General features: G+C 39.0%; 2 protein-coding genes across 9 annotated transcripts in view; both read right to left on the reverse strand.

Annotated features, from left to right (window-relative positions):
• The window catches only part of PAPOLA (poly(A) polymerase alpha), a 45,299-nt gene extending 39,835 nt beyond the window's left edge, over positions 1-5,464 (reverse strand). For 2 of the 5 annotated variants that reach the window (XM_040066585.2, XM_040066584.2), the window contains exon 1: positions 5,192-5,464. In XM_040066585.2, the coding sequence (XP_039922519.1) occupies positions 5,192-5,199 (8 nt within the window). In that variant the 5' untranslated portion in view covers positions 5,200-5,464. The remainder of the gene's footprint in view (positions 1-5,191) is intronic. The other 3 variants (XM_040066587.2, XM_040066586.2, XM_058420890.1) reach the window with 2 other exon arrangements.
• Positions 5,465-6,053: 589 nt separating this feature from the next.
• Positions 6,054-14,435, reverse strand: part of AK7 (adenylate kinase 7) — a 28,876-nt gene continuing 20,494 nt past the window's right edge. For all 4 annotated transcript variants that reach the window (XM_040067205.2, XM_040067206.2, XM_040067207.2 and 1 more), the window contains exons 16-18: positions 11,198-11,418; positions 8,920-9,078; positions 6,054-7,207 (exon numbers count right to left, since the gene is read on the reverse strand). In XM_040067205.2, the coding sequence (XP_039923139.1) occupies positions 7,157-7,207; positions 8,920-9,078; positions 11,198-11,418 (431 nt within the window). In that variant the 3' untranslated portion in view covers positions 6,054-7,156. The remainder of the gene's footprint in view (positions 7,208-8,919; positions 9,079-11,197; positions 11,419-14,435) is intronic.

Raw genomic sequence — 14,435 nt, forward strand, 5'->3', positions numbered from 1 at the left:
TATTAATTTAATCAGCAAGAAATTCACATGTCCTTTTTCCCCATATAAAAACACAGACAGAAAGCTCTAGTCTGTGCTAAGATGAAGGCAGTGCAGCCAAACAACTTCTTCCTCAGAACCTGAAGTTTTGGTAGGCAGTATCTTTTTATACTGTTACCAGGAACTTCCAAACTGAAAGAACAGACCTTGGATATATGGTCGCTGCTAAAATCCTTTTTAAACAGAGTGCAGAAGTGGAAGGAAAAAACCCCAAATAAAGCTTGTAAGAAGCTTTACAGTTTCCAGAGCATACACCTCTAAACTCTTTTATATGGAAATGACTAGATGTTGTTCTAAGGTAGAGCAGGGATTACAAAGCATCTTTTGGAGATCAGGTGATAGCCTCAACACATCCATTTAAACTGAACATAGAGCAAATACAGCTATACCTATGTAACACTGTTCCATATGTAACTAAGACTTGGAGACTAATTCCAAATTCTGCACTATCGCTTGCTTTTACAGCACTGGAACCTTTCTTCACCCTCAGAAAAACGAACAGTCCTATCATGAACTTCTCTTTCAGATGTGCTTGTATTTAAACCAACTCCTATTACCACATGAAAACCTATCTTTTTAAACACTTGTTCCTCTTCTCTCCCAATATTCCATGTCCATTCTAATAGTACTACTTTAAGTGCTATTTGTGTTAAGATTTTACATTTCTTATCACTAACAAAATATAGCTGCTGTCAGCAACCTATCAAAATATCATGCTCCTGAAATCTGTGAAGCTTCACGAAAATAAAAGACAATGTAAACGACTGAAACATTAAAAATACATAGCATAACACTGAATAAATCCTAACAATTTAAATTCCCCTAAGTTTCAAACTCGTCCAGATACTAAGACAAAATACACAACTTAAGGATTCTCAATAATTATCCTCACTTCTCTGTTTGCCTCTACTGACTACCTCAGCAAAATTTATTCCTTCTTATTTGCTGATGTAAGACACCCAAGTCAGACTCCTGAAACAATACTGGTCATCACACCATCTGGTTAACCAGCTGGAGCTAAATTCATGGAGCTCAAGCTCCACTGTGTCCAGATCCAGAGAAACTCAGTTGAGGGGTTTTGCTTCTTTTTACGTTTCCTTCAGCGCTGAGTGACTGGCAATCACTCCACACGAAATTTCAAAAATCTAGGCAGGAAACATCAATGAAGTCTGTGCAAATCAGTTACAGGGGAACACATGTTTTAAATGGTTAAGACAATACAGCTGTCCCTCCTGAACGAAAATTTCAATACCTAGCAGAACATCACTGCACCATTCAGGCCATGAATTAAGCCTTCAGCTGTCAGTATGAGGTGTTCAAGATATACAAAACTGATTTGAACACAGGTATTGGAGCAACAGCAGGCAACAGGGCTACAGAAGAGGCTCACCTATGGCAAAAGGAAGGTCTATCATGCACATTCTGCTAACCTTGGACACTCTCCCGAGCTCTCTGGCTCTTCTGTTCATGCAGAATAGGGAAGGTAGCATGTGCAAACAAAAACCAATCCACAACAGTCTCACTAACACACTTGAAGGAGAAGTTTCTCGAGTTTAAAGAAAAGAAAGGGCTAATGAGCTGCACAGGCACCAGTTGAACTAAAAATTATTTTTATTGCTATGTAGGAGACAACTCAAGAGCAATTTAAGAAAAATCAGTAAGGCTGAATCAAAAGATAACAGAGACCATAAACTAAGAACTAGAAATCCCACAAAGTGTTTCACTGTTAAGAGATTAATTTGTCTCAGTAATAAAATCTGCTCAGCCCAAAATAACTGGGTTTCCAAGTTCTGTGCAGTACCTTTACAGTAACAGGTATAAACTCAGTCCTTTTCTGAAGTGATACTGGAAGACTGAAAGCTATTACAAAACACATAACACATGTGCCATCTAACAAATTAATCCTCAGAAAAAATTTTATATTAATTGCTTCTCAATTAAGAACTTTATGCTATCCTTCTGAAGTCAGTCCAGTGCTTTGCAAAGTTAAGAATAATTTAATTTCTTTCCTGACAGCTGATAAAATTCTCTCCTCTCTCTGTTCAGAAACACACTACTTATCCATTCCCAACCAGTGCAAGCCATTTTAAATACAGTACTGTACTTCTGGCATGTAAGCTGACAGTCTCTAGTGGAAAGTGAAGAAAACAATGACTTTGCCTATGTCTACAGCGAAGTTCAGTGAAAGAAAAATGAAATGTCTTATTTCAGAAGTGGGAATCAGTTTGACTGTCCACTGGAAAGAAAAATTCTTAATGACATTCCATTAGTTACCACTCCAGAAGTTACCAATACTAACAACAATTAAAATTTATAGATCTCATGGCACTTCAAAATGTTCATGTATGACTCAATGAACTTTTCCACTTCTGGTTACAGAATAAAACAAGACATTTCAAAAGTGCGTTGCCATGAACTCAGATGACACAGACGTTCAGTAGCTTACCAAGAAACAGCTTCAAGTTTTCTCTATTTGGAGACTTAGAAAGCCCCAGGTTACATGAACAATCATCATTCCCATAAACATAGCTCCAACTTCACTGAGTCAGTAGCCTTTCTGTATAAGCCCGAGACCCAACCAAACACAAGAACAACGTAGTGAGCTTCATTCTGCCCCAGCATCTTATGTTGCAGATAATGCACAGGAACATTCTGTACCTAACCGTGCACTAAAATATACCTTTATGTCAGGGGAAGTAGTCATCTTTGTTTCTAATCGGCTTTTTTGTTAAAAACTTCTTTATACAGCTGCTAGCGCTTCCCACATGACAATTTTATCAAAAAGTCATGTAAGTTTATAGGATAAATTTTAATATTTAAAAAAAATACTAAAGGCTTCTGTAAATGTCAGATATCAGCATCAGCAGTCTTACTACTGATGTACCATGTATAGAAGGAATTTGCTTGGTGTTACACTTTTGCACCATACTGTTAATAAGTGCAATGTAAACACTGGTGTACAGCTCTGGAGAACCCGGAACACCAAGTCAAGAATAATGACAATCTCCGGTTGTACCGGAAATCAGTTTTGATGAGGCCTGGAAAAAAAACAAAAACAAAAAACAAAAACAAAAACAAAAAACAAAAACAAAAACAAAAACCCAAAAAAAAAAACCCACACCAAAACATTTTGTCACCACGAAAATTTGGCAGTATCATAGGATTGCTCTGCTGTCACTCAAAAATATGATCATCCAGAAAACAGAATCAACTGGAAGGAATTATAGAGGAAAAATCTTCCCAAGCTGCTGGCTCTTTCTTTCTTCCGAAGTCAGAGGTATCACTTCATAAACTCAAAAATTAGCATTACCAGCATTTCTACTTACTGGCATTATAATAGTCACTTTAAATTCCTGAATGGATGATACCAAGTCAACAATGTCAAACATACAAATGACAGAACAAATGCATAAACTGAGTAAGCTACATTTTTACTAACTACAATAAATCTCCTGTACTAGTTAAGTTGTCAAGTAATGTTTATAGCAATAAACATTGAAAATGGCAATATCTTGGTGCCATTGTAACTATGTACTGCTATTTAGGTGCTTCTAGTTCTAAGTATCATAGACACCTACAACAAGAGAAATAACCGAATTATTCCAAACTTTTCGAAGTTGAAGATCGTTATAATTACAACCCATAAAAATAGCCCAAATTTTAAGAGCTGTTACTAAGCCTTTGGAATTCATGTAGTCACAACACAATAAACTAAGAATGAAAGCAAGCAGAGTAAACACCCTCCCATTTTCCTGAGGCTGAAAAGCCTAGCCAACTTCAAAGCTGATTTTTGGTAACTTTTCCTTGCCATAATGAACATATGCAAAACTTATCTATAAGGACATTGGCGCTTCGTTATACAAGCATTAGAACCTACTTGGCAAACCATTTTCCTTCCTGCATTCACTCACTGGTCCTTTCCCTACCATAAACACTTCCAGATAAGTTTCTATCACGTTATCTACCTCATGACTGACTTCGCAGTACTTTAGACTGAAATGACAACCACAACAGACAAACTTGGCTATTCTCCACTTAAAAGTTGACATATTTAAAACCACAGTGAATAAACTCGAATTATAACAGTGAGAAAAAGAGTGTATAATCACAAATTCTTTCTATTTCTCCTTCGAAGAAAAAAAAAACCAACCAAACAAACAAAAAAAAAAAAAAAACCACACACACAAACAAAATAACCCCAAACAGACCAGCCAAACAAAATATATAAACACGCCTTATTCTTAAAAGTCATTTGATCACCTACACATCACTGCTTCCCTTGATCTGTATAACATAATAAAATATTAAGATTATGAACTTCAAAACTGAGGAGCTGCAAATTTTGTCGTCTCAATCAGAAGTCGTAAAAACGTCAGCGATGAGGAAAAAAAAAAAAAAAGCCAGGGGTGGGGTGAAATAAATCAGCGAACAAACTGAGATGAATAAGGTCACACTTCGTTATTCCTGACTGCAGGGTCACGGCACGGCACGTCCAGTGCACAAGCGCACCGGGTTCCCGGCAGCGGGCGGGGGGGGGGACACGGGCGCGCAGCTCGCTCTGCCGGCCGGGGGCGCTGCCCGGAGCCACCGGGAGCGGGGGGTTCCAAGGGCAGCGCGCTGGGCTCGGGGCGCCCGGGGTCTGGGCTGGAACCAGCGACCCGGGGTCTCCTGCCCCCGGAAAGGTGAAAAACTGCCCGCGTGGTCACAAGGGAAGAGACTTCGGCGGGGGCCTTGGGGGAAAAAAGCGCTTCACCCTTAGCGGCCAGGGCGAGGAAGGGACAAACACGCGGGTTTCGCCCCTTCCTGAGCCGCGACTCAGCGGCGAGGAGCGGAAGCCACCGCACGAGTCCGCCCCGTCCCGCACATTGCCGCTGCGAGATCGCAAAGGCGGCGACAACAACGCAAAAGCCACATCACCATCACCTCCGGGGTTCACGGCGATGGGGGGAGAGAAAGACAGCGTGGAGCTCCCGGCGGCGCGAGCAGCGGCGCCAGGGCCGCACACTGCGGCAGCGGAAGCGCCCGGGCCGAGGGGACCGCGAAGAGGGAAAGGCCCGCGCCCCGGCAGGAAGGGCCCGGGCACGCGGGGAGCGCCGGGCCGGGGGCGGCACGACGCGAGCCCCGAGCGCGCCCCGCGAGCTCCCGGACTTACAACGGCATCGTCTCTTCGGCCCCTCCTCCTCCTCCTCCGCCGCCGCCGCCACCACCACCACCGCCGCGTCGTCCCCTTCTTCCTCTTCTTCCTCCTCCCCCACCGCTGCCGCCTGCGGACCGGTCACTCGTCCCGCGGAGCGGCGGGAGCCGCGACCATGGCACGGGCCGGGGCCAGGCCCCGGGAGCGGAGGGAGCGGCTGTGCCGGGCCCGGCCGCCGCCGCCGCTTCACTCGCCTCTTCCCCTCCGGCCTTCTAACATGGCGCCCGGACGCTACCACAGCAACGTCCCGGGGCGGGGGGGGGCCTGACGCAGCGCGGCGGACACCCCCGCATGGCGCGCACGCTCGCCCGGCCGCGCGTGCGCAGGCGGAGGCCGGGTCGCGGGGCACGCTGGGGAATGTAGTCCCGGTGGCGGCCGCAGCGGCGCCGGCCGCGGTTTGAAAACAAAGCGCCAACGGCCGCGGGGCGGCGCGGGGCGGGGCCGGCGCCGGCGGGACGGGGCTGGGCTGGAGGGCAGGGCTGGCCCCGGCTCCCCGGAGTCCCCGGGAGTCGCCCCGGGCTCGGGGCTCCGGGCTCCGCGGAGACTCGTTCAAAGGCAGCCCCGTACTTTGTGTAGCTTTGGCTACACGTGTCAGGCTCACCGTGCATTCGTACCCTGTGCAAAGCAAACGGATCCTTTTCTAAGAGTTGTTCTTGAAACATCTGCCTGGAGTAGTCTGCATAAACTTTCAGAATATTAAAAAAAAACAAAACAAAACAACAACAACAAAAAAACAGTTACACTCTTTATAGATCAGATTAGCTCAAAACTTTATTCTTACATAAGCAAGTACATTACAGTAACTCTAGACAAGATCTGATTTACCCTCTCTTTTTGAGTGTCCAGGTTTCATCTTTAATTCTGAAAAATGACACTTTCAAACTAAAAAATTGTCTAAAGCTACCAATTATTTCATCTTCAACTGCCTCACAGGATAAATGATATCTTGGGCTGACAGCATATATGACACACAGATCACAAAAATATGTGTTTTCTTAGAGTAGGAGATGATGGTTCTGAACTCTATTCCCGACTTGTCTGTGTGACTATGAAAACAGATGAAATAAGATATTCTATAAAAACACTAATATATCTGAATAAAAACATCGAGCATTAACATATCTAAAATTCTGATACTCAAAGTTACAGGCAAAATAGCTGTAAAATGTTTCTGTATCACTATTCTTTCAGCTCCTCCACTTTTCCCCCCTTCCTTTTGCACAAAGGGTCCTTGACTTCTGTTTTGACAAAATCACATGTTTGTTTTACACCAAGTATGCAGTTTCAGCTCAGTCACTGGAGATATGGTTCCTGTGACCACTGGATGAAGACAACAAAATTAAGAAGGACAGCCATGTGCTGTCTAGATTCTTCAAAAATCTCTAGAAAATATGTATCTGGTGTGGGATGTTGAAGATAATTAAACAAGTCCTACAGCCGTGTGTTTGATACCAAAATAAAACACAGGTTTTATGTCATACCTGCGCAGGGAAATCGTTTATTAGTCAGTCTTCAGTGCAGCACAAGAAGACTGTATTGTGTGACTTTTTGCCTCTTGGTAGCTGGGAGAGGAAATAAGACAGCTTGCTGCTTCTATTTATTTTCCTTTTCAGTAGAAATACCTTTTTTTTTTTTTTTTTTTTTTTAATAAAAGTTTTTCTCAGGCTAGCTGCCTACATTCACTAAGGATTAGGAAAATAATATACAGACATGTAAATGTATTAATCAATACAAGCAGCAAATGAAAATGTTGTAGAAGAGTATTAAAAACCCAGTACAAAATAGTAATAAAGTATGAGAAAGGAAAATGAAGATTACATAGTAAGCCTAAACAAAAATAACATCAGAAACTAAGTATTTTTATCTAAAATGTATTAGGACTTTTCTCCCTTTTTGTTTCACAATTCCTATCGTTGCTAGGATTTAACGTTTATTCCAGTCGATATCAGGACTGTTCTTGAAGAGATATTCAGCCTATAAAGAGAAGAATTTCAAAATTACAATTATTTTCACATCTCCAACTTTGAAATATACACAAAACAACAAAGATATAGTGGATAACATTGCTTTAAACAAAACTGCAGAATATAACAAATGGCCCTAAGATGTAACTTATGGCAGAAAATGTCTCTATGTCAGAGAAATCTTTTTCCCACAAATACTATCCAAAATACCATCGACCTCACTCTCCCTCTTCACAGCAGGCACCCTGTTTCTATCATGAGCAAGAGAAGGAAGTGAGCCATTTAAAACAGTTTTTGTCAGTCCGTGGAAACGTCTAGGGAGTACCCCAGAACCTGGTTTCTGGACCCGCTGATACTTATCTTTGGAAGCTGGGCAGTTATTAGGGAAGATATTGTACTCCTGCAGCTACAGGTAGTTGTCACTCACTGGTAGGCGAAAAGGTTAAAGCAAGAAAGCATTCCTTAGTGCCTGAAGTGGGACTGTAACACCACTGCTTTCATTTCAAGCTTTTGCTTGATTAATAAAATGCTCTGTTTCAGCTTGTAAACAGCTTGGTTAGGATGTGCAGGCAGAAGAGCAGCACAGCAATAATGTTACAGCACCTGGATTCCTGTCTGAATGCAATGCTGACCCTGCTTGTAGCCAAAAGTTGATCTGGATAACATCCTGAGGTCGTTTGCAACTGGAATTAGTCTATGAATGTCCTACAGGATTTTCTCCTTTATTTATGTGTGTATTGTGAAGTGAATTACCAAAGAGCTTGCATTTATCATTACAACAATGTGTTCAGTTGTGCTGGAGGGAGAAGAGTGATATCCTGCTTTCTGAAGAGTTAAAAACTTTAAATCATTTGAAAGTAGGCATAAGTAGCTAGAATTTTTAGGCCACAGGTTGAACTTTATCTGAACCATATGGTTATGTTTTTAAGTCAAAGATGGATTACGGTGAAACCTGGCACTAACAATCTGAACATTAATAATAGAATAGACAATGCTGCAGCTTAAACATTACTTAAAAATTAATAGCTGGAGTGGACAGCCCATAGATCATGGTATACGAACCGTAACAACCGCATTATTGTAACAATCAGAACCAACCAAAAGCCAACCTAAGATGGTGTGGAGGGGACCCTTTAGCAAAGCCTTGGTAATAGAGAGCAAACCAATAAAGGGCAACCAGATCTCAGACCCTCATAGAGCTCCTGGTCCCATGAGGGATGTCCTGTGAGGGATGGGAAGTCTAGACTGTAAGAGCGTAATTGCCCAGGGATTTGTCCGTGGACCTGCTTTTGAGGCAGCTAACTCCAGTTATCAGATATCATAATAGGTTTTTTGGCACAAATCAAGCTAATGGAAATGAAAGCCTAATGTAAAAAAGTTTTTTAACTTGCAGTCCTCTATGAAGCAGCAGAATTATGGGGGTAGGTAAGATGCGCAGAGTGCACAGACCAAGGGGAAACAGTTTCTGGAAGTGATTTTTGTCCTACTGCTGTTTAACTACACTGGATACTTAGCATGATACACAGTATCAACTGATCCCACAAAGAGTAGTTTCTGGGTTTAATTTTTCACTACAATTGCTGTTCACCAGAATTGCAGATTCTAATCATTAATTAGTTACCATCCTAAAAGTGGGGAGGAAATTTAAGTCCTTTCATTAATAGACGTTGTCTGGGTCTATATGAGTATTCAAAATTATTTAAAAAAACAAAACATAATCACCAGAAAATTGACTGGATCATCTGGCCTGATCCTACAACATTCGTTTATCCCTCGCATAAGTGTTGGCATGACATTCTTCATTAAATAATTTCGTAGTGGAATAGACTGTGCCTCCAATAATTCTTGTTCTTGTTTTTTCACTTCCTCCTGTTGTTTATTCTACAAGAAATACAGAAAAAAATAATACATAATTATGTTTATAGCATCTATCAAATAGTATTTGTCTAAATAACAGTGCTGACCTAAAGGGAAAAAAAATAAGTGTTAGAAGCTGTTGACAGGCCTTTAAAGAACAAGTTGACAAGAAAAATTATTAACTGCTTATTAAATTTACAGCACACAACACACGGAGGACAAAACATTGAACATAATAAGGACTGACATAATCTCTTTACTAAAATTATTTTATTTTTCTTCTTTAACACCTAAAGGGAGGTTTATTCTCAAGTCTTCCAGTGGTCCTGTTTCTATAAGGTATTTGGAAAAATGGCTGAAATGCACTGTAGCGCTTCAAAAATTAGTGCTATTGCTGACACAAGTGGTGTCTTCAGACTTCTTTGAACTGGAGGGAAAGAAGTGTATATTTTTACTCAGTAGAGAGGCCTGGCTTTCTAAATTTTTTATTTGTTAATTCTGTTAGGTTTGTTTCTCTTTGGTTTCCTTGGTTTGTTTTATTCTTATTTCACTGATGCTTTTGAGGGGCTTGACAGTTATATAGTCTAATACCACAGTGAATTACATCTGTTTCCACCAGCTAATTTTATTTCTGAAATCAGGTTAAACCAAATGCAATTTTTACACTCAAAAAGAAAGTGGGATGAGGAAATAAAACTGCTGCAAGATTTTCTTCCCTCCATTCAATATCACTTAGTAGCATGCATACTTGCAGCAGCTTTAGCCAAAAGATTACTCCAACTAATTTTCGTTGTCCTCTCTTCAGTCATTTTCTTCATCACTAGCCTGAGTCATATATAGATACAGCAAACAGATGATACTCTGAAGGCTGCTTTTCTATGCTCAAGGCATAACACAAAAACAATGTTCAGATAAAAGAGATAAACTAATTTTTATGTTATTCACTCCATCCAGGAGTGCTATTGAATAAATCTTGAAAGTGGTCTTCAGCCACTACTCAGAGACAACAGCTAATCTACAGTGTTAAATGCAAATGAAGAGTTACTTGGATTTCCTAATTATCTGCCAATTTGAAAGGATAACCTTAAACATACATTTTATTTAAACACCTACTTCAGCTTTGATTAATGCACAGTTTGCACTTTTAATGGCAGATAACTTGAATTGAATCTAGCTAAAATGTGTTAGCTTTCCTTACAAATTTTACAGGGTACAAAATGCTGTTTAATGTTGAATGAAGCTGTAAATAATCAGAGATTAAGAAACTCTTATTTACAAGCCAGCATCAGAGAAATACAAATGCTTCTTTAAAAGTCTGTAATTTCAGCGTATTATGACCTAATAGATGTGTATGGGCATCCAAATATAAGAAAATAACTTCTAGGTGGAATTGTCAGTTTGTTTTTAAACAGCTCTAAAAGAAGACAATAGTCTTGCCTTCTGGTGAAGCGCCTGACTTTGGGTGTGAACAGGAACATTCTTACAGTATGCATTTCAGGTCGTTTAATTAAAATGTCCATGGGTGTGGTAAAGTAAATGAGGAAAAAGCATCACACCAAGTCTTCTGGGGTCAGGTAGCCTAAATACCAAGTATTTATTAGATTATCAGCAAACAAAAACCATCCTTCAGACTGCATCAAGTAGTTCTTACCGAACCAAGTACTCAGCTCTCACACGTTCTTGCAGGCTCAGAAACTTTTCTGGAATATTGGGTCAGTGTTGAGTTAAAAATCTAATTTGATAATTAAGACTTCGTAGTGCTTAGTAGTTAACTGAGCAAAATGTAAAAGTCCTATTAGACTAGGTAAGGAAAATCTCCATTGATTGTAGTAGATATTTTTAAGTGCTAAAATAGAAGAGCTACAGCACAGCAGCAAAATGAATACCATAAAAGCATTTTAAAGACATGCTGATACCAAAATGCAAAAAAATTTGCTATGTTATTAATAAAAAAGACACTATAAGATGGGCTTCAAAATGCACTGTGAAGATAGTCTGACCCAGACCTAAAGTAGGATATAAGGAATGAGAGAATTTATGCTACACTTCCCAAGTGTATTTAGATATCAGATTGCTTGAACAATTTGCTTGTCTTAAATGAATAAATAATAATGTTTTCCCAAAAATATATATTTTAACCTACCCACTCTTCCAATCTTGCCATTCTTTCTTCCCTTTCCTTAGCTTCTTTACGCTCTTGTTCAGCTTTTTCTTGAGCTTCTTTGACAATGCGTTCCTCAGCTGCTTGGCGTTCCAAAGCCTCCTTTTCTTCATCTGTCAAACCATAATTCCGAGGTTCTCCAATTTCTTTGATGATCTTTGATACAGTTAGGCTGTTCTCAGAGTCTTCATATACAGCTATATCTTTTTAACAATACAAGAGAGAACCATTTCAAGGCTTTTGTCAACTATCCTCAATTATTATGCAAGACCTAAAAATATATTGTGTTAATGTTGTTTGAATTTTCAAGTAAAAGATGTTGTTTTCAATTGCTTATAAATGTCAATTTCTGTTATATAGAATGAAGTTTTCTAAATCTGATTTTCTTTACCAGTTTCAGCTAAAATAGTTTGCCTTTTAAGATGATATAAGGAAGAAACATACTAAAATAATTTTTACAACAATTGTTTAACAATTGTAGCTTGCCAAGGTTTTGAAACCCAAAAAAGAGGTCAACTACCAACTCTCAGAGATGTTCCTGACACCAATCTTATGTCAACTTATCCAGATGCACAAACCCACCAGTTTCGTCCTTCTCTCCCCGCTAAATGCTACACAATAGGTTGTTAGGATGTGGCACAAACTCCAATGTTTTCACTCATGCAGATTTACAAATACAAATAGAGACCTTTCTCTAGTTGATCTCTTACTGTGTTATATTTACAAAACAAATTTGTAGCTTCGTGTAGGAACATAAAGACTTAACAAGAACTTCTTTTTCGTTTTATATCTTCTCCCCTTTTAATTGCTGGAAGTTACTTGCACATTAAACTTGACAAGAAAAAAATATGAAGTTAGCACTGGCGCTAGCTGAGAGGAAAAGTCACTGGAGAAGGAGTCCATAAATTTAGGTCTTCAAAGGAAATTGCTGTTGTAACTTTAACATGCCTTTTTGTATAAGATCTAACATGGCTTTCACCTTCCCTAATTTGCAAATGGGAAAAATGAGACACAAGATAACTAACTCACAGTCTTCATACAGTGAGTCATCAAAGCAAAGTTAAGTTTCCAGAATCTTGAAGCCCACTCCTTTGTACTAATCATATTTCAGACTCAGAAAAAATAATAATCATAAAAATGATACATAAAACCATATGTTACAAATTTTTAAATTTAAGGTGGAAGAAAACATTTATTATTCTGAAACAATATTTAACAAATCAAGCATAATTTTTAACCTCTTCTTCAGAATAAGACTAAGAAAGCAGTTGGGTCTCTGATTAAATCCATTGCTACTTATTTCTATGCATTTGAAAATCTAACTGGTACCTCAACTAGAATGGAGGCTGAGCTGAAGGATCCCCAGTGTTTATCTTTAATCCGTTTTTACTATTTTACAGCAGAAGCAACACACCTGCATACTTCTGTGGTAACAACCAGGAACATAAACATGGGTAAAGGGACAGTTCTGAGAGAAACAGGATTTAAGATGATGCTCATTTGAACATGAGAATCAATGCAATACACTCAATGTGAAAATCTGGAACATCACAGCTGTGGTACTGCAATAATTGAAATCAGTAGGCAAATGAGTTTCTGTATTTGGAAGCGGCTACAGTTTAAGAATAATCTTTAGACATAACTCTTTGACAGTGCCTCTACTTGCATATCTAGAAGTGTATAAACTAAGAATATGACTAGTTGATGGCATCAGACCTTAATATTTACCATTTCATACATTTACTTTCAATAGTAGAATTTCCTCAACTCTAAAATAATTATACTAACTCACTATTTTTTCCTACTACTAAACTTCCTAACAACACACATATTTTATTATTTTCAAAATAATCTCCATGAGTGACAATAAATAAAAAACTCGGAAAATCAGTTATGGTTAACAGGGTTGAAAAATTATCTTTTTGTAATTCATCTTAAATAGACATTCCAAATATCAGCAGTTTGATTTTAGCTACAGAAGTCATACCCTTCTTCCTCTCCTCTCCTGTCACTCTTATCTCACCGGTATTGAATAATCAGATTATAGTTACCTTCTCAAGAATTGCTAGTGTCCACAATTTTCTATTATGTAGGGAAGACAAATTTTCTCACTTACAGGTATAATGCAAAACAGACTCAGTCCCAGCTTTCACTTTTAATTTCTAATAATTTTTTTAAATGCTTCTTAATTTACAGTTACCTCACATATAGTCATGGTGTTGCAAAACGTGGAAAATGTAAAAAATTTCTTCAGAAATTATGTTCTTTGATGTTTTCATCTTTGTATACTTTCAAGCTTGACCAACAAAAAGGCAGATTTAACCCATGAAACAGCAAGTTCTAAATGAGGTCCAGGTGTTAGAAAAACAAATTACTTCTTGGTAGAATTTCCTTATTAAATTTTAGCCCTGGACATGTCTCAGTGATCTCAGACCAATGGGCCATTAACAAAGCTCAGGAAGAAGGGTGTACCACTGATAGCCGACACAAAGAGTGCAGAATTTACAAGCCGTAAGCACATTTGGCAGAACGCCCAAGATAAGGATGAAACTACTAAAGTCAACTCAGAAACTGTGCTGAAATCAGCTCCAGCTGGGTAAAAGTTGACACCAGCAGTGAGGAAATCACAACCACACACTCAAGGACCACCGACTCAAGAAACCCACTGACCCAAAAGAAGAAAACACTGAGCATGGGAAGCAAGAGAATAATTATGCAAGAAGAATATTGAATACTAATTAATAAGAGAACTACATAATATATAGCCAATAAACACTAATCCCTTTTTTTGGTAAAATGTGTAACTAGTGAAAAATTTTGCTAGTAGGGCTGTTTGATTTTTGGAGTACCACCAAGCACAGAGGTGAGCATAACTCTGAAATGAAAAATCAGGCCTTTCTTCAGGCGTAATTATTTCTTTCTTGCTCATCAGGTAATGAATTTGATTTTTGTGGACAACAATAGCATCTTAGGATAAGTCTAAAGAAAAAAAATATGAGGAACCATAAGGTTTATGTCCATGAAAATGTACTCTTACACCTATCTGAAAGGATGCCAGTGCAGAGATCTGTAACCTAAGACATAAAATTATTTTAATAATTAACCTTACAAAAATGAACAACTAACACCCCAAATTTTAGAAACAGGCTAACTGTAAAAGAACATTTCTTGCAGGTATATAATTGAATGCTTGTTGTATATGTATTCTGCAATGTTAATA

The sequence above is a fragment of the Hirundo rustica genome, chromosome 6 (genome assembly GCF_015227805.2).
Source record: "Hirundo rustica isolate bHirRus1 chromosome 6, bHirRus1.pri.v3, whole genome shotgun sequence".
Classification (NCBI taxonomy): domain Eukaryota; kingdom Metazoa; phylum Chordata; class Aves; order Passeriformes; family Hirundinidae; genus Hirundo; species Hirundo rustica.